At 42.2% G+C, this 27,240-nt stretch overlaps 1 protein-coding gene across 3 annotated transcripts in view; it reads left to right on the forward strand.

The window, feature by feature from the left end:
• Positions 1–27,240, forward strand: part of fgd4a (FYVE, RhoGEF and PH domain containing 4a) — a 46,780-nt gene that overhangs the window by 2,301 nt on the left and 17,239 nt on the right. The window contains exons 1-2 of one of the 3 annotated variants that reach the window (XM_070906808.1): positions 16,501–16,584; positions 21,249–21,332. In XM_070906808.1, the coding sequence (XP_070762909.1) occupies positions 16,518–16,584; positions 21,249–21,332 (151 nt within the window). In that variant the 5' untranslated portion in view covers positions 16,501–16,517. Of the gene's footprint in view, positions 1–16,500; positions 16,585–21,248; positions 21,333–24,922; positions 25,003–27,240 lie in introns of those variants that run through there. The other 2 variants (XM_070906807.1, XM_070906809.1) reach the window with 2 other exon arrangements.

Genomic DNA, 27,240 nt, shown 5'->3' on the forward strand with positions numbered 1-27,240 from the left:
TTGTTCCATCCACATTGCATTGTATGGTGAACACTGTAGCCTTTAGAGGCTTGACTGGTTGTTCTTGGTTACTTATTCATGAATTTCCCCAGTGACTTCCTCGTGTGTGCTCTCCAGCTCGAAAGATTTATAGAGCTTCAGCAGCGCAGTGTGTTCTAACAAGATAGGACCGGTGTGTGGATGCCTGGAGTCTAAAGGCAAAACTAGAAAGTCTGGTAGTCAGGTGAAGATGATGATGATGATGCGCTAAATTTAGTACCGTTGTTTATTTCCATTATTTGTGTCTTGCTGAGGTTGTCAGCCTCTTCTACAGTAGTTGCTTCCTGGAAGACGGCCTTTTTCTTTCTTTCTTCAATCATCTGTTTTTCTCTGCTGCTATTTAATCTGTCTTCCCCTCAAGCCTCTCTCTCTCTCTCTCTCTCTCTCTCTCTCTCTCTCTCTCTCTCTCTCTCTCTCTCTCTCTCAGAAGAAGAAGAAAAGGCATACACTCTGTCTCCCTCTCTCTCTCTCCACATTGATCCGCATTCCTCCTGGCATGCCCCAGTCCTGACATCATGCTCAGATTGTTTTACTGACGAGGGACAAGACGTGCGCTCACACACACACACACACACACACACACACACACACACACACACACACACACACTAACAGACACCTTGAGAAATGTATTTGTCATGGTGATACACCCACGACATACGCTCATGCATATATTTATGTTCAGGCAACAGGCAAAACGTCTCCTGCATGTGCAGCCATACACATCCAAGCTAAGATTCAACCATATACAATAGATATTTGTCAACCATATGAGATTTGCCATACCATTATGTATGCAAATCGACAAAGCTATCCCTTTAGCTATATCTTAGGTTGTATTTGGATAACATTAATGTGAGGAAGTTCCTTTATTTCTCAGGTATTTAATTCACTGGATTAGCCAGAAACAGACATTCCCATCTGGTTATATATACATATCCATAAACAATTTTGCAATTAAAATGAATGAGAATTGGATGTATTGGATGATGTATAGGATGTGAATGAAAAAAAACAAATTTTACCTGTGACCACCTGAGGGCTTGCTGTTAACAAGTTTGTCAGCTGATCAAAGGCAGCCATGAGCCACCAGAACTGTGTGCTTTCTTTCTTGTTGTTCTACCTATCACGCTTACCAGGTAACTGTATTAACTCCTTAACATTTTGAAAGCAGCCAGCACATACATGAAATCTAATCCTCCCACGTTGCCTGTTATCAGTCAGAACGCAGTCTGCCGAAATGTGATTGCCCTGTGAGAGAGTTTAATGATGTAAAGGGGAAGGTAGTCAATCCTGTTAGCCAGGATGTGATTTGTGAAGCCTGCACAGAATATTCATTCAAGCAGGCAGAGTAGAAAGGTGAGTACGTGTAGGAGGTAGCAATCTAAGTCCATACAGTATTTTACCAGTGCATTGTTTTGACTAACACAGGTGAATCAATAATAGATGATAATTGTCATAATCTACATGGTTGCTATGGCACTTGACTTGATAAACTGGCCTCTTATAAGGTCAACAAAAACAGTATTAGAACAATGTCATCTTGCTAAAATCCTTCATGATACTGTCACTGATGCACTCCCAAACATGAAAATAATGAAGCACTCATCGCCCCCAGTGATTGCTCTCGACTCTTATTGTTAATTCAGGGTGGATTATAATGGGATTTATTCTGTGTGTTTACTGGGAGGAAAGATGAGAAAGATAAGGAGGATAATGAGAGCAACCAAGCGTCTTCTGTGCTGAGATGGTTTTCAAACACTCTCAGTAAACGAATTGTTTAATCAATTTGGTGTCTAGATAAATGCTATTGTCTGGCCGCGTTATTATGTATCTCGCAGCGCCGCTCGGGACCGACTCTGCACAGTCAGCATTGATTTTAGCAGGTCATTGGGTTTTTTTCAGGGGCAGATTGACAGCAGAGTTGGCATGATGGTGTGTGTGCCAGACTGTTCATCGGAACCCATCCAGGGTGGGTTGTTCCTGTGACACAAGAGGGCAGATGCTGACCTGTTGCATGCCCTACCCTCATGACAGATGTGCATGTAGAGATGGAGAGATTCAGCCTCTCTACCTTGTTTGCTGTGTGTTTGTAGCTTTTGTTCATGTGTATGTGTATGTGTGTGTGTGTGTGTGTGTGTGTGTGTGTGTGTCTGCAGACAATACCCATCAGTCATCATTGACCTTCATAATGTGCGTGGTGCACCGGGAGGAGGAGAGAGTCAATGAAAACAACAAGGGCTCTAATGCCGTGTGTGTGTGTGTGTGTGTGTGTGTGTGTGTGTGTGTGTGTGTGTGTGTGTGCGTGTGTGCGTGTGTGTGTTTGCCAGTGAACATGCACGTGTGCCTGCATTTTAAGTGATGGGGGTTTAATTAATGATGTGTGTGTGTGTGTGGGAGGCCCGTGGTTCTATGCTTATAGAGATGTGGTGGGTAATGGCCTGGAGCCATGCTGCTCTCCTCCCATCTCCTCTCAGGCCAAAGATAGAAGAAAGATGGATGGACTAACAGAGTGGTAGGTGGATGTGATAGAGAGACGGGGGAGTTTGCGATGGGGGGGTGGTGGGGGGGGGACTGCCAGCTGCAGTGGTAAGAAGATAGACGTGTGAGGTGGGCAGTGTGTGTGTGTCTGTGATGAGTGGGAGGAAGGATATATGCACATATATTATGTTGTTACAGTAAGGTTACAAAAAATAAAAAAGACTGAATCAATCAAGTTGGAATCCTTTAAAGTCAAAAAGAATTGATGGTGTTTCTTTTCATTCAAATGCTCCTGACACAGTTGAGAAATATTGAAAAAGTTGAGTGCTTTCGACAGGTTCAATGTCGGAAAATGTTGATGTGCTCTCCATTCTGCAGAGCGTGTCCAGGAGGAAAGTCTCGAAAATCTCACACCTACACACACACACACACACTGAGCTGCTGTCATCAGAGGCTTTAGTTCTCACTTGAAAATAAAAGTAATTCTTTGGACTGGTGCCTTAAAGGTGCACTCATTATTTTTATACTAACAATGGATGAAGTTATTTTGTGTAATATCAAATAGGTTGCCCATAGTGATGAAGCCATCGCCCGCTGTTGCCCTCAACTTTATGGAGCATTTTAGCGTCTTTCAGCTTGTTGTTTTGGTTTTCTGGAGAATAAACGTTCACTTTCAGCGTTCTCATCAACCCTGTGTCCAGCTGTGGCAGGCAGATGTTTTCAGCAAAAAAGCTCTGATGAAGCCACTGACTGTTGCCTGCGCAGCGCTAAACAGCAGACAGACAAAGTTAGGGGCTAGCTGGTGGACATAGTTAGCCGCTGAAGAGCCACATATTTCCTCTTGATGGAGAGCAAACCAGAGCTAAAAGCAGAGTAGATATCGGATTTAGGTTCATCGAGCGCATACAAATTCATGCTAATGTTGCTCTGTTTAATTCAATTTGGCAATTTCTCTTACTTATTTTATTTTTATTTTTATAGTTTACTTTTTTAGAGTTGTAATACTTTTAGCAATAGTTACATTTTATGTAAATGGTATGTGGGCACAATGTGAGACTTAATGCACAGCATCTACTTAAAGAATCTGCGAACTGAGTTAACTCCTTAACATTATGAAAGCTAATATCAGCGTAGTACAAACAGAATTGAATCAATATTGTTTTGACTCATTACACAATCCAGTATATGTTATTTTAGTCATCTGTGCACAATACAGTGTTAGATTGAAGCCATTGATAAGGAACTTGTGTGGAAATTATAAAAACACTTGATTGAGGGAGAGAAAGGTAGAAAAGAGACCACAACCTAAATTAAATAACTGCTATTACGTTGATCCCACAATGTAAGAGACTCAATTTGCACAATTTATTGGACTGTTTCTTATTTAACGAGCTCCAGCTAATTCGCTGAAAGGCGATCTGACTTCCATCTCCATAAAACTGAAAGAAATGATTTCAGAAATTCAATAAGGATCTCAATAAGAATAGGCTTAATCCATGTCTAGGAAATGCCCACTGCCCAAAATGTTTCTATTCAAAGGCAACCATTTGTCTCCTCATATCCTCTATCAGGGTGTGAGGATTTGTCTGAGTGTGAGAGGCAGAACTCCCAGGAATTAAATACTTGTGAGAGTTGATTAAATCACTGAATGCATTAATTCCTTCTTAATTTTTAGTTTGATGATGAATATGAGTTTAGATTATAGATCAAATGTATAAATTAAATTATATTCTCTCTCTATTCTCTAGTGTGAAGAGGAGAATTTGATTCTGTGGAAATAAGGTGCACAAAATGTCCGACATGGTGGTCTTGTATGATGCATTTCATTACCTCTGGATTTCAACAGAGGGAGTGTAAATTAGGCAGAGTTTGTGCATGTGTGTGTGTGTGGAGAGAGGATTCTTTAAGCTGACGTTCACAGTGTGTGACAACAGATTGATCTGTGGTTGCAAAGTAGCGAGGAAGGGCTTATCTACCACCAAGCAGCGTGTGCATTAAGTGTTTGGTTGCAGTTCTCATACCAAGCGGCTTGTATTTGTGAGTTAGTGTCCGTTTCTGCATTCATGTGTGTGTGTGCTGTGTGCCCACTCTGCATGAAGCTAGTGTAAATAAAATCTATGGATTTGTTGGCTGTCTTCATGACGGTAAAGCCTGCAATATAGCCTGCGCACTCACGTCACATTGCATACAGAATACTTAAACAGGTCCATTACTCACTGTCTGAAAACCAATACTTCTTGTTAAGTGTTACCATGGAAACAATAGGCCATCCTGATGATAATAATCAATGAATGTGTTCGCTCATAAGAGGTTTGATTTTCTAACATAATATTCAAATGTTCACCACACCCCAGATGCCTGACATTCTTCTTGAAGTCATTTCCTGGTAAAACAGAGCTCAGCTCTCCACCGGCAACCACTGATAACAAATGTTTTTCACATCAATTCTAATATTTCATCACATTATTTTTGAGATAATAGTAACATATTTCTTTTTGTGAATAACCCAAATGAGGCTGAACATTGCTGGGTCATGTGCTGTCACATTTACTCTCAGCTCCTACAGTGCAACAGTCTCACTAATGTTAGACAAATCCTGCAGGTTTTGAACAGAGTTGGCACCAATTAGGCTGAAAGCTGGCAGGGACAGTACAGCAGGATAAATGTAACACTGAGTTTGTTAGCAGGTTTCTTTTAATATCCCCACTTGTCACTTTTGGTTAGGACAGGAACTGCAGTGCTTAATTAGGTCCCAAACCACTGTGTCTAGCCTTAGATGCAAACAACATCACCATATTAGATTCATGGATTTCCTCCAGTTTTAAGTTAATGTTCGCCTAACCTCTTGAACCCCCTGATTATACTCTTAATACTCTTCATAGAGTTAAACTCAGCAAAATCCCAAGCATGCAAAAAAACATGTAAAACTGGATACTCGGAATTCCATATGTTTACAGTGTATAAAGAGGACTGGGGCTGTAATGGTACACAACATTCACAGTTTGGTTTGGTATGTTCTGGGTACAGCAAAGAAAACAAAAGATCAAAATGATGTTCAGTTCTTTTGAAAAGCATTAACGCTGGATCTGGAAATTAGCAATAACTCCTGCTTGTTAAAATTAGAGTCAGTAAGTAATCTAAAATAAAACAAAAGCATTGCTCAAACTCTATTACAAAACTACACTTTCAGGAACATTATAACGGGCCTCAAGTGTCATCACATATCTGTGTCAACACACATGGATTGTTGTTTTGGCCACATGAAGGGATGTGTGTGTGGTGTAGATTACTAGACAATTTTCATCTGATCCACCGCTCTTTGTGCTGCAATTTACTGGGAAACCATATAATCCCAAACATGCCATTTGAGGCAAATTCTTTTAATGATTCAGCTACAAAAAGTTTCTAATCTGACTAGCATGATTTAGCTAACTATTAGCTAGCTATTTTGAATTTTTCACATATACCTACATTTTTACTGTAACACAGTTTTAAATGAATAAGAATGTAATTATTTGGTTTGTAGGGTTTATCAAAATGAAACAAGCTGTGTTCCTGACAAAATATCCCTTAGCGGTTTATGACGAACGTGTGTACCATCACCAGTGCTGTACAGTTACACTTGTAACTTAACTTGTTAGAGTTATGTGATTACGTGAAACACACTGTTGGGCTACTTCAACAATTTGGGGGCTAGCTTGTTTGCTGTTGGTGTGGAGAGGCGGTTAGCTTCCACCAGAAGAGGAAAAATTTGCATCCCTGTAACTCAAAAGTCTTATTTACGTTACATGTTGTGTCTTCATAGCTTCTAGCTAGTCACCGGTAGCTCGGTTTATATGTTCAATGACCGGGGTTAAGCTAATGTTAGCTGTTGGCAATCAGTAAATACCTTCTAACTGTAGGCTGCCTGCTTGTTAAACCAGAGTGTCTTGTTTTCTATTTCTACGTGTGTTAAATATGTGACAAAGTGTGTTTACTTTTGAGTAATCCGTAAAGTCATGTCAACACTTGCCTTCTAATACTCAATGTCTAACTCAGTCCAGCAAGAGTCTTTTAGATTTTTCTGCCTTTTCTTTGAATTTCTTTACTCTCCTGTGGCTTATCAATTTTTAACTGTTGCTGTTGAGCATGGACCCTATAGCCTCTGCATGTGCGTGCGCATGTGTGTGTGTGTGTGTGTGTGTGTGTGTGTGTGCGTGCGCATGTGTGTGTGTGTGTGTGTGTGTGTGTGTGTGTGTGTGTGTGTGTGTGTGTGTGTGCGTGCGTGCGTGTGTGTGTGTGCATGGCTGCAGGCTGTGTGACCCTAGAGCATCAGTACTGACCCGTTGGTGGTAGTGGCACTGCAGCCAGGAAGTAACTGAGAATACAGTTATTTCTGTAGCACCCTGATTTCCTGCATGTGGTTTACACACACACACACACACACACACACACACACACACACACACTTATAAGAAACATGCAGGCAGCGCACACACACACACCGCTGCTGATGGTGAGGTCTGGATATAGTTATTGCTCTCTCGGCCTTTCCGGTCACTAATTACTGTGTTGTGTAATGAGGCCTGCACAGACTCACTGTGTGTATCAAAGTGTGTGTGTGTGTGTGAGACTAAGAGTGTATATACATGTTGGCTACGAGCAGTTCATTTCATGTAACTGCTGAAAGGATTTCCTTTTAATGAACATCCATATCCGGCACTGGTTACAAAGGGTTAACAATAAAGGGTGTGTTGAATCATTATACAGCCCCATGCTGAATTTCCAGCTGAGGTAAAACGTTAGAAATTGGGAAGTGAAATTAAAAAGTAGAGAGAATGAGATCAGTAAGGAAGCGCTGGTTAAGAAGACAAAGAAATGGGTGAAAGATGGATGCATGGAGGAGAATAGCAAGGAGTCAGGACTGTGATGGCTGCCCGTCTGAATCAGAAAAAAGGACTGTGTGAAGCTCCTTGACATAAAGACAGTTTCTTTTCACTTGGGTGCCCGAGGTGTGACTGTGTGTGCATCGTATTCAGCCAAAAGCATGTTTCTTCACACAACTTGTGAAAGCAACACTTCTCTCTATGTACCACTGTAACACTTAGCGGTGCCTGTAGGTCATTTTCACAGACAGGTCTGACAACATTAGAACAACGGAGCGCTCTTTCTCACCATGTCAACACTTCAACCATTCCAGCTGACAACAACAGAGATCCGTCTGCTCTGTAGTCTGCTGTACTCTGCTGAGGAGCACACTTGAGAGTGACAATGGACTACGAGCTAGAAGACGCAAACAGCAATACATCTACTGCATCCTTTTATGAAAAGACTCTCTCGCAGTCCCAACAAGGTATTTATGTGAAATTCATTTTTGGTATTTTCTCATTCTTTCACCTTAAGTGTCGTTTCAGTCTTAAGTGGTTCTCTATGGGTTTGGTGACAGTATCTGACTACTTGGGCTTATGAAATCAGCAAAAAAACGAAAATACGAAAAAACAAAGACATGCATTGTCATCAAGCTAAAAAAAACTTGTTAGTTCTTGAATGGAGATGTTTTAGAGGCTTTTGCAATAGCTGTAAATTTGAGTCTTGAACTTTACTCAGACTTGAGGCCTGAGGCTTGAACTGGACTTGACTTACTGTAGACCTGATTGTACTTGTGTTTTGACTTGGTTAAGTCCAAGGCAATGAACAAGACTTAAGAGTCTACAGCCATGCTAGCGGCTCTGTGAAGCTGTACTCAGACACAGCAGTTCTTTAAGCTCAGCTGAGGCTGATGGGAATGTCATTAGTTGTGAAGATGTTTGGTCATAAAGTACTGGACAAATTAAAACGTTGACTGATGATGGCACTCTTAAGAAAAGTGACTGGATCACCAAAGTTATTGCAACATTTTAGTCTTTACCAAAGTGGTGGGGCATTTAAAGAATTTCCTCGGTTTTTTTTTTCTGTAAACATTTCTCCATGTACTTCTTCTTTCGAGTGTGTGTCCACTGATTTGGTTGTCATGGGAAAGGAGTGGGTGGCCTTTATTCCCACTGCTCCCTCTACCTCCAACCTACATTGTGCTACTCGGTGTGAACCCTGGAAGAAAGGAGTTCAAAGTACATCACACGAGCCACAGAGAGCTGCTGAAGATGACAAATGATAACAGAGATTCTATAAACCGTTACTTTAGGCTTCTACTTTTTTACACATAGATAAATTCTTCATCATCTCTCTCTCTCTCTCTCTCTCGCTCCTGATGCCTTGCCCTACTTGTGTCACCCCCTCCTCTCTCTTCCTGGAGGGGGTTGTTTTGTGTCACGCTCAGCACCTAATATCTGCTATAGCCACCAGCAGCAGCAGCAGCAGCAGCAGGGACAGCAGATGAGTACAGCCATTGGCTTCTTCCCCTCTTACTGGCCCTCCCCTCATACAACACAATGGAACTGATTGTCCATGCGACACACACACTCACACACACAGAGGGGGCTTTACTCTGGTGTGTCGCTCCCCCACCATATGCCCCCATCTCCGCTGGAATGTGATTATCTTCACTCGCCATAGAGAGGAATGAGGAAAGGGTAAAAGAAGAGAGAAGCATCAGACAAGGCTTGAGTGAAAGGGCGAGTCAGTCTGTCACTGAGCGTGCAAGTGTGTGTGTGTGTGTGTGTGCGAGAGAGAGAGAGAGAGAGAGAGCGAGAAGGAAGGGAGGATGCAACCAATGCAGCGAGGCAGCAGCTTAACACGAGCCTGAACCTGCCTGTGCGAGCGACAGAACGCAGAGAGAGAGAGAGAGAGGAGGGAGAGGTCTCTTCACTTCAGTCCGGCAGTGGATTTTAATGTTTTCACTGGACTCCACTTCGCTGCAGTCACAGGACACAACCACCCCTCAGGTTAGTGCCTGTCTCTTTTTAGACTGGTTTACCAACCGACACCGGAGCCCTGTATCCATCGAGGGCACAATGCAGCCGGTGGGCGTTGGGGTTGACAGAGCTGATAGACAAAATGTGGGTGGTTCACAACCACAGAGACACAGAATCACTGTTATGCTCTTCTACACAGAGACACACGTCGCCTGCTGAGGCTGATGGTTAACAAACGGGGAGCACACATCACAAAAGACAAACCCTGGATCTCACCACAGGATGTTCCTCTGGCGGGTGCTGTAGCTAAGTGTGGCAACGGTGGTTGTGTGAAGGTGTGTGTGTATGTGTGAACAGTGTGTGTGTGAGGGAGCTGTGGGTACTCTAAGCAGTGGGAGCTGTATTGGCTGGAGGGGACTATTAATTTTCTTTAAGGCGTTGTTTACTGAGCCTCTCAGCTGCAGGCTGTCTCAAGATATGCACTACAGATCTGCAACTCACACACACACACACACACACACACACACACACACACACACACACACACACACACACATGTGCTTATGCAAGTAGAGGCTACTGCTGCTGATTTCAGTTAACTCTGTTTGCCATGATTGGCGTAATCGGCCTCAGCTGTCCACAGTGAGCTGTGGGAAAATATGCAAGTGTGTGTGTGTGTGTGTGTGTGTGTGTGTGTGTGTGTGCATGTATGTGTATATTGTGGCTTGCTGTTCCTGAACCTACGGCAAAGAAAACTATGATTTTAAGTCACCTTGTCATTACAGCTGTAATACAATCTCTTGATGATAGACTGCACTCTGTCTTCATTCCTAACATCAACAAAGGAAAATGGCTCTGTAAATGTTATTTATCAAATAATACATTGTTGCTATAATGACTTTTATTATCAGATGAATAAAATAAAAAATATGCCTCATGCTTTCTATCTGTTTGGGCCCAATCTCCCTACTCCATCTCCCTGCTGTGTGCACTCACTGTAACTCATTTGGCTAGCTATCTCTGCAGTTGAAACCATTAACTTTATCTGCAGCAATATATTTTCTGTAATGCTTCCTCCCATACAGGCAGGCAGTGGCAGGGGGTGTTATCAGATCCTGCTGTTTGTGCTGCCATGGAGGCAACCAGTCATACTAACAGGGCTCCTCGCTGGGTCTGTGTGTGATCCCACTGAGGGGGTTCCTCCAGGATCAAGGAAGTTCCCTGCAACAAATCCAAGAGCTCAGGTGGAGCTTCTGATTTACAAGCAGAGAGGCTTCTGTGGCTCAAATTTTAATCAGTGAGGGGGCTTTTAAGGGAAGACATTGGAAGGGTTGTTAATGTAAAAGTATTCATGGGGTGCTGGGGTTTGGTGTTGTCAAGATTGAAGGATCTGATTGCTCACTAGATTAATCTGTCCGTCACATTAATAGCTTTCATCAGAGAAAATCAGCCTTTCAGACATTAGTAAATCAAGCGCCAATATGTGATGGTGGATTTCTTTTCTAGTCTAAGTTTAAATGAGCAGACTCTGGTGGAACAGGAGCCATAAAGGCAGTAGGGGCCAGGTACGTGATGTGACCAAACAAGCCATTAAAAAAGGAGATGGCATGTTGTTTCTAAAGAGAAGCTAAAAGGAGGAAGGAGTGCTGAGAGCCTCATTACAATGAATACTAATGTGCACACAAGGAAACAAACTTCACAGTCTGAAGAACCCTCACTTCCTCAAATTATGGCTTTTTTTTTTTGCGAGTATCTGTGTATGAGTGTGTCTTTATGCATAATATGTGGGGATATAAGTCGTGCCATGCTCTCGCTTTCCCTGATTCCCCTCTCTCCCCTTTACTTCTCGGATTATTTTGTTTATTTTCTCGTCTCCTCGTTCTCTAAATGCCAAAGTAAAAAATGCTGTGTCATTGCACTGCACAGGCAGCACTGGTTCAATTTGTGGCAACCGGTCATCTTCGTCGTTTTGTCCTCTCCGTGTACAGTGGTTTGTGTTTCTGCTGAGCCTCCCATGACACAGACCAGAAACCGGAAGTGTTTGACACTTTATTTCACCGAACGTGTCAAATTAAGTCCTGTGCTGTGCTGTGTTTGTAGCGGGTGACTCTGTGGGTTTAAATACGGACAGTGCAGCTCTGGTGTAAGAGAAGATTTTTGACAAACAGGTTGTCAGAAACGAGGAAGGCAGGACATAATGTCAGTTCAAGCACGATCAGTTAAAGAGGAAGTTAGTGTCATGTTAGATGTTAGTCTCTTATTCTTCCTGCCTCATTAGTGCCCCAGCCTCGGCTTCAGGCTCGCCTGCAGGCTTGCTTTCAGTATTGCAGGGTTTTCTGTGCATTCCAGCTCTGCGCTGAGAATATGGGCTCCAGTGCCTCCAGTCAGAGGGGCTCATTCATACTGAGCACAATGATCCTGTTTGAGCCGCGAGTTTTTACCCACGCTGTTTGATTGGCATTATATTCAGCATCTGTTTACTTCATCCATAATGCATTGAGCCAGATCTACTTAGCATTAATGAATCTCTGTTGCATACTGTTTCCTCAATGCGCTGGAATCAATAGAAGGAGATAAACAAAGAGACATTCAAGACAGATCGAAATGAAGAATTCATCAGGAGTATTTTAATTTGAACTATGATGTGTTGAATTAATCGACTGTTCATTAAGCAGCGCCTCCCTTCGTTACTGTCACCAGCTCTTATGCAGGTCTTTGATTTCAGAGATGAACAAAAGCAGGCTTCTTATTTCTAGCCGGCAAAGCCATGTGCTTTGCAGACCTAATTGACACCTGTCCCTAGCAGATTTGATCAGTTGTAGCTAGCTAGCTAATTCAGCTAACACTAGCTCCATGAGTTGGTCGGAAACGTCGTCTTCAGCTGACTTTTTAATGTTCCAGGCTTTTAAAACAAGAACTAAGTAAAAGACTCTTAAACTCGATGGCTACACAAGATATTGAGCTAAAAGACTGAGGTTAAAGCTGCGTGTCTGAGGCCAAAAGTCAGCATCCTCACGTGACCCATGCAGAAGACATGGAAATAAAGAAACAGCTTTGTTTTTATGTTTTGAAGTGTGGAACTAGTTAGTCCATGTATTGTGACAAGGAATGAAGAAGTATGACGAGGTAGACGAGAAGATAAGAGTCTTGTTTTATTCTAAAGTAACTCTGTTTGAATGCTTAGCATACTTGGACAAGCAGCAAATAGCTTTTAGGATGAGGACTGTATAACCAGTGGGTTTGACGAATGTAACGCGATCTCAGATAGCAGGTTTTGCTGGAGCTGCTGGATTATACGCTTCTCCAAATCTAATAAAGAACAGGACAGAGTTGCTAACGTTACCCGATACTAGTAGCAGTTTCCACACAGAGGGCAAATACTACAACGGGGATGCCTGCTTTTGTTTTACATAACCTCGAACCCCACAAAGTATGAAATACTCCTTGTCTTTGGAAGTAACGCTGATATTATTGTTGGTAGTAAGCTAGTTAGCAGGATATGCTAATGTTTGCAGCTTACATTAGAGCAGATAAACATACTGCTTAATCCATTTCTTACACTTTGCTCAACGTGCAGAAATCCAAAGCTTGACAGACCTGCCGTGCCTAGTTACCGCTGCTAAGCTATGATTGGACATTTGCCATTCAGGGGAGGGGCTTAACGAAAGGTCAGTTAGGTTGAAATTCGGTGACATCGCAGCTTCAGTCAGTTTTTACTGTATTTTGAGGGTAAACAGTGAACTACTCTTGGCATAATCATCCCTGCAAACGATTCAGAGTTAACAGAAAGCAGCTTCTGAAATGCAAATTATCTGTCCACCCCAACCTTTCACAAATGTCATGTGCTGCCACTCCTCCTGTGTACAAGGCTCCTGTTGTGGCTCTATGCCTCTTACTCAGTGCATAAGAATATCACGAAGTGCATTTCTTTGTTTTCATCATGAGTGAGTTGTAGCCACCATCAGATGAGTAATAACAGCTTACTCAATAGCATCAGTTTGTGAGAATTTCTCATGGGGTTATTTTTGGAGATGGAGCAGTATTTTTAAGCTTACAGGAAGTCATTTACTTTTGCAGAGCAGATGGAAATTTAAATAAGCTATTTTTGTAAATGTTTTGCTTAAAAATGGGTTGCATGGACATTGAATGGAAACATAGCTAGACAGTAGGAAGAAATACCCCCGGGGCATGTGGCTCTGCAGGGTTCAACTTCACTGGATTAATACAAATATGAGGGTGCAGCTGGTGTGCTTGAGTTTACTGTTTGTTTATTGCTTTTTATAGACACAAACTGTTTTTTTTTTGTTCTTCACACACAAACAGAGTAATGGTCTTTTATGCTGGATATAGGTCACTTTCACATATCTGCGCTTAATCTGTGAGACTTTTCAAATCCATTAGGTTCAGTCTTATCATAAAAGAGCATGCTGTGAATAAGCACTGTTGTCCATTTATGAACAGACTGGTCTGCTGGGGCCCAGTCAGACGTGGTGATTGGGTGGACAGGATATTGATTGACACATTTGGGAGCTCCTGCCCAGCAGCTGTGATCTGTTGTCCAAGGTAGACAGGCGGGTCACAGGGGGGGGTGGAGAAGGAGATGGAGGGGGTAGAAGGAGAAAGAAGGTGATGGAGGAGGAGACAGCAGGCTGATTGAGAAAATCAAAGAGATACAGTGAAAAGGAGGAAGTAAGAGCTATAGAGGAAGAGAGAATGACGGTTGCCTGTCGATGTTATCGCAAGCTCTAATTCCAACAATCGATCCCTTTCTCAGTGCCCAGTGATCACAGAGTCCACTATCTCTACACTGCTGTTTGGATCTCAATTATAGAACTCTCATCAATCAATTTCTCTCTGATACTCACTCTATTTTTTGGTACAAATTCACTCAAGGTTTCATACCTGCTTAGATCAGTTATGTAACTAAACATATCTGCCATCTGATATCCAGAGCACGTTTAAATATTCAGTTGCGGTCATCCTTCTCTGGATGATGATAACTGCAGTGCCAACCAAGAAACGTCTATCTTTCCCTCTCCTACTTTCTTCATGTGTTCTCTTTAAAGTAAAGACAATTTAGTGTTTAACAGGGGGGGCTGCCGCTCAGGTTCAGGATCGCAGCACACTCCCAGTCGCCCACTTGGCCTGCCCTCATTAGACATGGGCCAGAGAGCATGTTCAGGTCATGCTAAAAGCTTATCTTCACATGCTGGGGCCGTGCAGGGAGCATGCTGGGGACCAAAAAGTAGATGGACAGTATCAGCACACGATGTACAGATTTTATGAGGCGCATGTTTAAGTTCAATAAGTCCAACCTTTTAGGCTTGTGACTACTTGAAGTTATGGTCTCAATGTGGACATGAAGTGAGTAATTTCCATATAATATTTAGAGGCCTGAAAAGGTAAAAGTATCCAGTATTTCACAAGAAAGAAAAGTTAAAGCTGCACTAATCACTATTTTCATATTAACAATGACTCAAATTGCTGTATAATGTGAAAGGGGTCACTTGTAGCAACAAAAGAGTTGGGGCGCTGCAGTAGCTCAGTCCAACAGTGGCCAGGGTTTGATTCCAGTGACTACAATCAATATTTATATATTACCAATGGATCACATGACTACTAGTATGTAAAAGGGGTTGCTGATGAGGCCACAGAGAATTATTATCTGACTCATTGTTTGCATTTCCCAGAGCACAGCTTTAATGTTTTGGCTCGTACTTATCAAACTCATAGCATCAGTTTCAGCCACAGCGGGTAGCTGTTTTCAGCTAAAAAGCTCTAACAACCCACTGTACGCTACCTGCCCACTACCAAACAGCAGACACACAAAGTCAGAGACTAGCTGGATAACATAGTGAAGCATTAAGCAGCAAAAGACACAGATATTTCCCCCTGGAGTTAGTGGAGACCAAAACGAAGCTAAAAGGACAGTAAATATTGGACTTATATTTGCCAGGAGGGAACCGCTGAAGTGGATCACCATAAATATGCTGAAAAGACTTTACTGATTGGCTTATACAGAGAGTAAACTACATCATATGTCCATGTTTGCGGCATGAGCTGGAGACGGGGGTCTCATCTGGTTGCCTTGACCACATAAAGGCTTTACAAGGCCTTTTAATTTTCACTCTATTATGTTTGTGGCAGAAAACCATAACTCTTTGGTAATTGTCCATTATGGAGGGACAGGACAGAGGGGAGACAGACGCATCTGGTCTCATTCAATAACCAATCTCTTCTGTGTCAAGCATGAAAACCTCAGACATGTGCTCGCACACACAGACACAGAGACACACACATTATCCCCAGCATGAACCTCAGTATGATTAAAGGGGTGTGACTTGGCATATTAATACGTTCTCTCCTTTCCATTATTTATGAGTTACATTTGAATGGTAGTTATCTCAATCTAGGGCAGCCATGCAAATGAAGCAGAGGTTACTTTGCATTCTTGTGTCCTTATGGGCAGAAACTGTCTTTTTTTAATATTTAATAGTATCTATTTCTCATCATTATATGGTGATAAGTGTAGATTCCCCTCTGTGATTTAGTTTTTTTAATTTCAGACTCTCTGTGTTCATTTCTGCTGCAGTGTATCAGGGCTGAGATTAGGTTCAAATTGGGCTTTTGGGGGGTTTGTGCAGTCAGATTTGTGTAATATATTTAGAGAAAATACAGTTAGGATGCACTGGCACAGGAGCACAAAATAGGCAATTATTATTATATTATTATTATTTGGCAGGACTGCAGATGGCTAAATATTAACTGTTACAGCTGGTTAGTTTTCATCTTTCTCCCCCCTCCCTCCACCCTTCCACCCCCTCCTTTGGTTTCTCTCCTCCTCCCACTCTCTCCTCCCACCCTGGGGGTTGACTTTGTCCTTGAATGCTGGCTCACCCTCAAAACATTATTATGGAAATGGTTAAAAGTGACCGTGAATCATCATCTTGAAGGACGACTTCACCCTCCTCCCCTTCTCTCCCACACCTGGTGACTCTGGTTTCCAGGGAACCGGTTTGTGCAGTGACGGGGCAGGTACTCCAAGGGTTTGATGGGTAAATACACACACACATGAAGTAACCAGCCGACGGGGAAACTTGTGTCTGAAGAAAGGACAGTAATTTCTATATTGATGCTGATAAAACCGAGTTGAAGAGACGTTCTGAGATGGATAAACATTGTGTGGTTGACAGGATGGGGAAGACCCCACCATACTGGAGAAGAGTTCTCGCAGGTATTGTAGACATGTTTTGTTTCCTTAAACAGCCTGTCAGCTCAAGAAATACAGTTTGTTTTGGTTTCAGTAAAGAGACCCAAGGTGAGCCGTTAGTGAACCACTGTGAGAGGAAGTGCTGGTTTTAACACAGAAAGCAAAACACACAGGTGCTGCCATAGAAGTGGATACATCAGCGTGGGTTCAGTCACCTTTAAAACATTTTAAACATGCAGGTTATCTGTTGTGGGGAAACCATGTGGATAATTACTCATGACTTGTTGAAAGGTGAATTGAACAGAGATCTGGTGACTACAGCTACTACTATTTTTTATGTCAGCCTGTGTGACATGTTCATATACAATATGTACGTAAAGATGAATGTAACTTGGGGTGAAGACGTCTGCACATTGTGGACCTGAAACTGGTATTATATACGATTTGTAGTAATTTCCCTTTGATTGGAATAGACAAGGATTTGTTCTTTCTCTTTAAAAAGTGCAAGTCTGTGTTAAGGAGGAACTTAAATTCTGAGTCAAGTTCAACATCACTTCAAATCTTTAAAAAAACATGACAAATATACATATATATATATATATATATTTATTTTTATTTTTATTTTTATTATTTTTTTTTTTTATCCTAAATAATTTCCTGTCGTTTTTAGCAAATGTTACAGAAGTAAATAGTACATTTGTTGGGGGGCTATTTCCAGCTGTGGATTAATACACATTTAGTGCTCTATTGAGTATCTATGGCAGCAGGATGGTGAATGTGGGACTGAGTTGAAGGTTATTTATAGTAATGAAGAAGCTTGATGTGGTTTAATAGTTTTTGGGCAACAATAGAGGGAGAATACGCTGTTTCAGGCTCTGGCTACATTGGCAATAATTTATAGTAGCATTATGGTAGTTTATAATTTATAGTGGATCAATTAATTGTTGGTTTTGGTCTTTTCACAGAATTAGCTGACAAGCCTTATCCTTTACGATATGTTTGAGTTTAGTTCAGATAAGTTGTGTTTTTGGTATGGTTAAGTATAATGAGTTATAATGAGTTTTGTGCTTTTTTTCTACTTGACACACTTGAAGCAGGGGAATACTTCCATGGTAGGGTAATCTTTTGTTTCTGCTCTGGCATCAGGTTCTACTAAATACAGGGCAGCCACAATCTACAACACGTTTCTGATATAAATTACAAATCAGCGAGTAGAAGAGTAGAGAGAACGTGAGCAGTGACAGTGGAGAGACTCGGATGTGATGAAGGTCAGACTCGGGGCAGTCGCCTGTCGGAGTCTCCTTGTTGCTACAGAGGAGGTTAATGTAAACAGAGACAGAGCTGCTGTCAACAGCTGAGAGATCGACTCGTGTGATAATAGGTTTGTTTACATCACTTTTCGATAGTGAGATACTGCTTATACGTACACACACACACACACACACACACACACACACACACACATTTGATAAATGTCACAGCTCATTAACTGTCCTTTATCGGTCAAGGAGAAATCACCACTGTGCTTTTGATCAGCCACTATCAATACAGCTTTATATAAATAAAACACAAACCACCAAATCACCGTGGTATTAGAATGGTTGTTTCAGGAGAAGCAAAAGCTTTTATTGTGACAGCTGATTGGGTTTGCTGTGAATGTAATGGCTAAATTAGATTTTTATTTTCCTTGACTGCCGTTATTGGAGGATTTGCTACAGTTTGCCACCTGTGTTGATGCGTGTTTAATTCATGATGCTGATTAGAAGAAACTGAAGCCCTGAAGACATACAGGAGGCAGTAAGACATGTACGATTTTTTCTCTTAGTTGGCAGGTTGCGTTAAAGATAAATCTGACCTGACAGAAATGCCTCAATAGCTTTTTATATTCATTTTCACCCGTGCAGTTTGTGTTTGCTGTAACTGACAGTAAGCTGGTAAAACATGCAGACATCAATGAAAGAGAATCGACCCAGCTTTCTCAGTTTCTCACTTTCTCTTTCAGGATCAGTCATTTCTTTTGGACTTTTTTCCACAGTGACAGCGGATCACAAAGGTCGAGGCATCTTTTGCAATAGTCTCTTGTTGGTCACTTTCAAAAATGTGTCACAATCACTGCTTCAAGGACGGAGTTTCATTCTCAGCATTCAGACCTTGTGCCTGTTATTTCTCCTTTGTGCTGTGGTCAGAGTCTTGGTATGCTATTTAAGATTATAGAATATGAAAAACAGGAAGTTGACAGACAGGAAGAGGAAGTTTAGGGTCAGGCCAGTGGCTGGACCAGTAGACTCTCCCCATCATACATCATCATTGTAGGTAGGCTTCCCCCACACCCACATCTCAGAAACCCATTCATTCGACCTTTATATCCTTCATGGATGTTGTCACTTATGTTCTGGCAGAGCGTGTGGTCTTTTCTGTTGTGAGTGTGTGTTTGTGTCTTCATAGTAACACATCCCCCACTTCAGGAAACAATAGGCGTATGATGACTGTGGTCACATGGCTGAGAGTCTGGTGGGGGGTCACAGTTGAGTTAGTGGGCTGTCTCTATAGAGAAGTGTCTGATATTAACGTAATGTCTTTGATAAGCTGCTTACATGTGTTATATTCTGAATAGGGAACTTATATAACAGATTGGGGTTCGACTTGTGTACTGTACACACACGCATATAGACTGTAAAGTTTTATATGTGGTGTGTGTGAACAGCAGGCAGACCTGTCATGAGGAGTCCAGATGGTGGGTGGAGAAAGCCCTCCTTTAATCCCTGAGCCAGGATATTATACCCCCCTTCACACACACACACACACACACACACACACACACACACACCTCTCGACTGTTTGCACGGCCCCACACTGAGTTTGCCCACTTTTCTTTTTACGTGGCATTATCCACACTCCATTATGTCGGTCCCAGTTCAGCACTGCTGTGTTGATTTATCCCAACGGTTACTGTGCTAAACACTTACTGCAAAATATATTTGTGTAATGACAAGTGAAGTATGGACAGTCCACTAAAAGATGCATTCAGTGACAAAATGTTTGTAAATAGACTCATAGAATTGCCCTGTCATGCTTTCTTCTATATGGGATCTGCATGAGTTTTTAATGCATATTGTTTCCTTGCATTGTGAAAACATTATAGCAGGACTGATGCTGGATTTTTGAGGCAGATACCAATTTTGATACTTGAGAATAGTAAACATCTATATGAGTAAATATGTTATAATGGCTTTGGCAATTGAAGTAAGTCTATACTCAACATGACAAGAGTCTCCAGCTATATATATTTGCTTAAAAGTAAAAAAAAAAACAGTACAGCTGAGGATGATGGGAATGTAGAAGTACTGGACAAATTATAATTTTGACCTGATGAAGATGAATTCATCTTGAGGGAGACTTGGATGTCTGAAACCAATCCATCCAATAGTTGTTTAGATATTTCACTCTGACAACAAATGTCAATGTCATGATGCTGATAGAAGGAAAAAAAAGTCATAAGCATTCATCATCTGGGAACCATGAATCCAGTAGATGTTGATTCACTGGATAAGTGAATATTTTGGCCTGCTGGTGGCACTAGAGAAACAGTCAGGGGGTCACCAAAGTCTCTGAGATTCATCCTCTGGGCACCATGAACATTTGCACCGAATTTAACAGTAAATGTCATATTTTGAATAATAACTATAAATGATGAAACAAAAGTATATTAAACTTGAATTGAGAAAAAAAATGCTGCAATTTAAACATGTAATGCTGCACTTAACTGCTCTGCAATTTCTTACACTACATGCTGATGCCGATGTATCTGTGATAACCCAATATCAGCTGGTTACATTGTCCTGCTGGCGTATCGGTCAGCTCAACTTTCATTTGTTCTGTTGTAGCTACAGCTGTCATATTGTGTGTCACCTGTACATGTTGCTGCATGTGGACAACTGCACTGATCATCCCACAGCTTTGATGCTTCATATTAGATCAGATAGAGCATAGGTTTGTGTGTGTGTGTGTGTGTGTGTGTGTGTGTGTGTGTGTGTGTGTGTGTGTGTGTGTGTGTGTGTGTGTGTGTCTTTTTAATTGTGTCTGAGTTATATATATGTGTGTGTGTGTTTGGAGGGGGCTTGCTAATACTCCTTTGAGCCCATCATTGTTTTTTACGAGCGTTGCTATTTTCTCTTTAATCTTTTATGTGCATATTAAACGGCTGTGTTGAAAGAGTGTTAGCTCTCCCCACAGACGATGCCCCACATATCACAGACAGACTAATTAGGGTTTCTCTCTCCGAGGGGCGGTATTTTTCGTTTTCATTCTCAAAACAAACACAAGTCTGCTCCTGATCTTGATAAATGCAGCCACTAGAAGAGCGCTCTGAAACTCTTGCAGCCTTTGCCCCAAAATTTGAACATCTCCAATTCCACGCATGTCCAGCTTATTGCCTCAGCTGCTGTGTAGCCCAGAGAGCCTGCTGGAAAATAGGAAATAATATGGCACGCTTCATCCTGGCTCTTATTTCTCCATTCTCATTTTCATGTCCTCTCCCTGCACAACCAAGAAGGTGCTCCCCTTAAATAAAACATGGGGTCGCCTGAAACAGCTTGAAGCTCCTGCCTCAGATGCGGGTCGAGCATTAAAATGTTCTTCAGTTTGCTCGTATCTCTTTTTATAGCGAATCCTGTGTTTTGTTGTTGCAGAGAACAAAGGCAGAGCTGACTGTTTCCGGTCCAAGAACACTGATGAGGAGGCCTGCGTTGCGGTGAAACTCGAACACTCCAGAGGTAGGCAGCATCACACAACTTTCGTATAAATGCAGCTCTTTTTTGTTGATGATTTTGTCGCTTAAAGCTGCTCAATAAGTAAGTGTATAGCTATTCACAGCTCACTTGCGCTTTGTTCATTTCCTGTGGTTTCCTGTCTGTTTGTATTTGTGCTGCTGTTGATGCAGTCCTTCTTTTTTTTTTTTTTTTTTTTACCTCTTCTTGATCCTCATCTTGTGATGTGTGGGAGGCAGCGCTGCCGCAGGCCGAATTAAGATGCAAAGCTTTGTTACTTGTCAGCCACCACCTCTGATTCACAGCAGGAGGGCTGCACATGTTTGCGTTTGAAATCAATATCACGTCGAGAGTTTCAAGCCTTTCAGTTCCTTCTAAACTCAACCAAAACTGGCGCGATCTTCTACTTCTTTTAAGCAAGTCGGCCGCAGTGAAGTGAACTTTAAGCCCAGGCTGATATGCAGAGAGTGATGCTGTGAAGGGCAGCGTGGACGCTCCTGCCTGCAGCTCACAGCTATGCAGGGGTGTGAAGAAGACTGCTGGTCTCTGCTCTATTTTTATGTCTAACTTGTGTGTGTGTGTGTGTGTGTGTGTAGCTCACAGTCTGTGTGATGAATGGGTGCTTTCCTCCAGCCCCCCCCAGTGTCTTCCTATTTTTCACTTTTTTTCCATTTTCCCTCCTCTTCTTGTGTACCGTCTCATTCTCTCCCGTAAATCCCTCCATCCTGTCATCTGGCTTTTCATCTGTCCATCTTCTCTGTGCTTGTCTGTTTTCACTCTTCCTTCCTTCCTGTCTGTTTCGCCCTATTTTTCTTCTCTTCCTCACCTGCTTGCCTTTCTGCACCCTGCAAAATAATACCACTGTGTCCCAGCCTCCACCTCCCTTTTCCCCCATCTCTTTCACCCTCTCTTCTTCATCACAACCCCCCGCTAGTTTTGCCCCCCCTCTGTGCCTCCTGGTTCAGAGCAGACTGGGGTTCTAATCTCATGCTGGGATTAGGGGAGGAGGGAGGTTTAATCTGAAGAAAGTCTGGGTAGTTGAACAGAAACAGCTAATCCCCCATCCCTGGTGGTAATGGTTATCTGTCACCCTGTCTGTCACACAGGCTCACACACACACACACACACACACACACACACTCACACACACACACACATACACACACACACACACTCACACACACACACATACACACACACTGTCTGTACCAGCATGATGGACACAATGAACGCTTCATGTACCAGAGTAGAGCCAGACATGTACTGTAACTACACACTCTCTAATCTCATTGAGTGATGTAGGACAACAGAAATGGTTAGAAACTGGGTTGTGTGTGTGTATGTGTGTGTGTATGTGTGTGTGTGTGTGTGTGTGTGTGTGTGTGTGTGTGTCAGTTTATGTGTCGCTTTTTCCCCACTTTTGTGTCAGCAAAGCATTTCAGTGTAAGGATTGTACAGAAATCTTATTTTTCTGTATTTGACAGCTGATATATGGAAAAGTAAAAATATTGTGGGATGAATCCACATCATTAAAGAATAAAACATACCACTGAATCATGAAAATAAAACAAACGTTAGTGAATATTTAGTGTGTCTACATGCACTTGAGTAACCTGTTTTTTCTCCTCTTTTGGCAGTGACCTCATTTCTTAAACTTAATGTAAATGAGTAACCAGCTTTCCTTAATTGAGGTGAGAGAACCAGGTTAACACTGCTGGAGACACCTGATTCCTTTTTGCCATGTATGCATTTTCACATTTGTGCATGATGAAGGATTCAGACAGGGAAAGTATCGCTGTAACAGCAGAACGGAGGGAGGAAAGGAAGATGTGGAAAAGAAATGATGTGTTCTTGTGTCAAAAATAGATTAAGCCAATTCTGCAGCTAACAGTTGGTTAATGGTGACACGTAACCATAACTAAGCCCAAGACAGCTTCAAATATCACAAGAAATTAAGGGGAGGAAATCTGAAAATCAGTCACTGGCAGCATCTCTGATGACACCAGTCAGTCCTGTCTGTGCGAGACCCTGCCAACAACAAGGGTGCAGGAAGCAGAAGTTGGCTGCTTCAAGTAGTTTTTGGCACAGACGTATGGTTGCACCACTGAGACGTGAGTATGAGAGTGCAGTTTTGGTCACAATTGTACAATTACTCAGTGTGGGAAGCTTCATGTTTAGCATTTAAAACAGACGTTTGCTTCATTTATCTGAAATGTTAAGAATTTGATCATGAACTTAACTGTGCCCGAACTACTGACGTGAAGGGAATTCAGACGGAATTTAGTGAGCGGAATTTCTACTGGTCAAACTGGTTTACTGGAAGGGAAAAATAATTCCTGTCATTCCCTCTAATCCTGCTTTGCTGACAAATAACGCACATGAGAGAGCATGCAGGTGTCTGACAATGTGTGCACTGTGTGTGTGTGAACATGTCCTATAAATGTACAAAAAAGCACACGCACACAGGGTGTCAGTAAGAACAAACACAGGCAAGACAAACCCGACCTATTTATGTCACACCATAGCCTTTAGCATGAGTTAAATTGAGGCTTCCTCTGTTGGCTTGTTTTTTGTGACCATGTGATGGCTTGATATATAACACCTTCGACCAGCAATTTCTCAAAAGAGCGAGCACCTCCGAGCTTGACTGTCCCAGACAGCACAGAGCAGCTCTGCACGCAGGATAGATACAGAACATGGAGAAGCTCGAGTTCCAGTTCCCTGTGCTGATTTCTGCAAAAGGTACATCTCGTTCAAGTACCCTGTCCTGGGATCTTTGTTTCGTTTTCATGTATGTTCATCTAGATTTAAACTCATGTGTTGTTAGTGGATTTTTACCAGATGCACATTTCACATCACTTTGCGCTTGTTTGTGTCGACTCGCTCAGTTTTTCTCGGCTGTCTTGTTTTTATGTCTTAAATATTTGCACAAGAAGTGCGCCTGAGGAGGAGAAGTTGATGTGGATGGTGGTTTTGAAATAATACATTAGCAGCTTTGGGCTTCATTTAGATTCAGATGAGAGAGCTGGTTGCGTGGCGCCCCGGGCTGCTTTACTGTGGTGTTTGTTAATCATTGATCAGACTGACTGACTGATGCCAGGCGCTGACAGAACGAGAAGGGGGTCTGTCCTCTGCTAGTGGTCCTGTTTCACAGCAGCGCTCTTGGCAACAGGCTTTATTTGTTCGCTTCCTTCATGATCAGGTTAAAACAAATGAGATCAACAAGTGGGAGGACACTGAGGAGCACTTTAATCGTGTTGTATCTGCCAGGAATGTGCAAGTACTGCTGAATTTAATTTGCCATAAATCCAAATTTCCTGTTCCCTCATTGATTTAGCACTGACTTTCAGTGGTGCTGTTTGCAGATCCTGTCTTTTCAGAGTTGTGTGTTGTGAACCTCTGGATGTGTGTGTGTGTGAGTGTGTGCACTTGTGTGTGCCTCTGTACTTTTTAAAAGCCGCTTAAATGGGGGGGTGTGAGTGAGAGTGAGGGAGGAGTCTTGAGTTCCTCTGTTGAGTTTCCTTGCTGAGCTGAGTCACTCAGCGGCAGAGCTGCCTGGGAAGATCGCAACCTAAACTCAGTGCTCTTCTGGGACACGCACACTCTCATACACACAGCGTGGTCCCTCACTGACGATACGCTCGACAACGACTGTTTGCCTTTTCTGTCTCACAGGGTGAGTTCATTCACCAGGATTAATATTTTATTTCTACTCTCCCTCTGTCCACACTCTCCCTGAGTGTCTCTCACTTCCTGTTAGATGTACTTTTTAACCTTTTTATTTTAGATCACTGACCACACGGTCACACTTTAGTAATGGCTACAACAAGCTTGCACGCTCTCACGCTGACCTGCTCTTTTATCTGCTGATTTATGAGAACGTGACAATGTTGCAATGTTTACACTGTGAAAGTGGCTGAGCCTTTAATATAGTAAATAGCCTGCATACTGTATGTAATCACTGCACTGATTATGATTTCCACCCTTTTTTACTGGAACACTCGCAAGCTGATTTATGGCCAACAGAAGAGCGTGCATGTGAAGGATTTTTGATGAGATGTCCTGGACAAGGCTGTCTACTTCAACTCACTCAGATTTCTTTTATCCGTCTTTTCCTCTCATGTTTCCTAGCGTTGCTGTAGCTGTGTCAAAACCACCCAGACGATCTTGAATATGCCACCCCATTTATTAAGAAGAAGCAGAATTTGTAAAAAGTTCTCTCAGACATTCCGTGTGATGTGAATGTTGTGCCCGTGCGGCCATGAGGCGAGGAGACAAAGTCCTAGTTTCAAGCTGTGTCAGACACTCCTCTGCGTGGTGTCTTGAGCTGCTGGCAGGGCGGGGACACACTGCACTCCACAGACAGGTGTGCCTTTGTTGTTTTTTTTACTCAGGAGCTCTCATACTGAAGTATCTGCACACATTTTGCCAGAGGGGGTTTTGGAGGAGGGACAGAAAGAGTGAGACAAGTAAAAGACAGGTCAGGCCGGCCTACTGTCAGATGACAACACTTCGGGGAGGTGGTGATGTCATGAGCGCGTGGTAGAAATGTCTTGAATGTTCACTTAATGGTGTTTGACAGAGAGGCTGAGTGGAGATTAACTGACAGGCACACCTGCCCACCTGCAAAGCCGCGAGGACTGCAGTGTGTCTCTGTGTTTCAAGGACAAGATAGTATCGCAGGCTTTGGTCTCATGGGGCTGTTTTTAAGTGCATTGTTAAAAAAGGTCACAGAGTCCGCTAGCCACACTTGCGGCTCTAGAGATAGCAGTGTTGGTCTGTCGGTCCACCACTTTGGTTAACAACAACTAACAACCATGAGGTTGACATGTTTGGTTTTTAATAAAATGTCATGACAAATGTTGGATGGATTGCCATAAAATTTGATACAGATATTCATGGTTCCCAGAAGATGACTTGTAATAACTTTGATCCCCTGATTTCTGTATCACCACCATCAAGTCAAATATTTTATTTGTTCAGTGCCTCGGTTTATGACCAAACACCTGCAGAACTGATGACATTCATGACATCAGACCTCAGCTGTACTGTGCTAATTAGCAAATATTAGCATGCTAACATGCTAAACTAAGAGGGTAAACATTGTAAACATAACATAGGTATGTGCAAAGGTATAGTCTCACAGAGCCTCTTGGATGACTGTAGAATCGCATACTAACATACTATTCATACTAAATATGACGTAAAATGTTGTTTTTAGTGAGTTCCAACTGCATAGTATGTGGATTTGGTGTACGTGAGAAATATCAGGATATATACTAGATTAGCAAGAATCTGTATGTGACGTGATCTTACTGGACGTACTCAACTGCCCCAAAGTTCATTGCCTCTCTTCAGACTGTGCAATGGCGGTAAAATAATTCAGAACTATGGAGAGTGAATGTGAAACAGAAGCTGTTCAGGGCATTAGGGTACAGTTACAATGAAGGAACAATGCCGGAGCTCAAATAGAAAAAATATTTAACACTAAAATATTTGATCATTTTGATTTGCCTTGTATTGAAAAATATGAAATGTAGTGGAAGAGTTTACGTTGATTTACATTTGTGATGAACAATTTTCATTCAAAGGTAGTTGGGACCGGTCATGTGATCGATACAGTCATCTGATGCACTGGTAATGGCATACTTTATTGTTAATTTAGTACGTAGTATGACACTGTTAGTTTTTTTGTTGTAGAGAAAGACATTTGTGTCGGAGTGATGCATTCCTCCAGCCTCCTTTGCTGGCTTCTTCTACTGCTGTGATGTGGCATAGCTGGTGGGTTGTGGATGGGTGATGATGTCTTTAATTCTGTATTACCACCACAAGATTGACCACACTCACACACAGACAGTATGCACATAACACACTGAACTCAGGTAAACCTCTGGAAGTAGACTATCTCTACTCA

The sequence above is a fragment of the Enoplosus armatus genome, chromosome 6 (genome assembly GCF_043641665.1).
Source record: "Enoplosus armatus isolate fEnoArm2 chromosome 6, fEnoArm2.hap1, whole genome shotgun sequence".
Classification (NCBI taxonomy): domain Eukaryota; kingdom Metazoa; phylum Chordata; class Actinopteri; order Centrarchiformes; family Enoplosidae; genus Enoplosus; species Enoplosus armatus.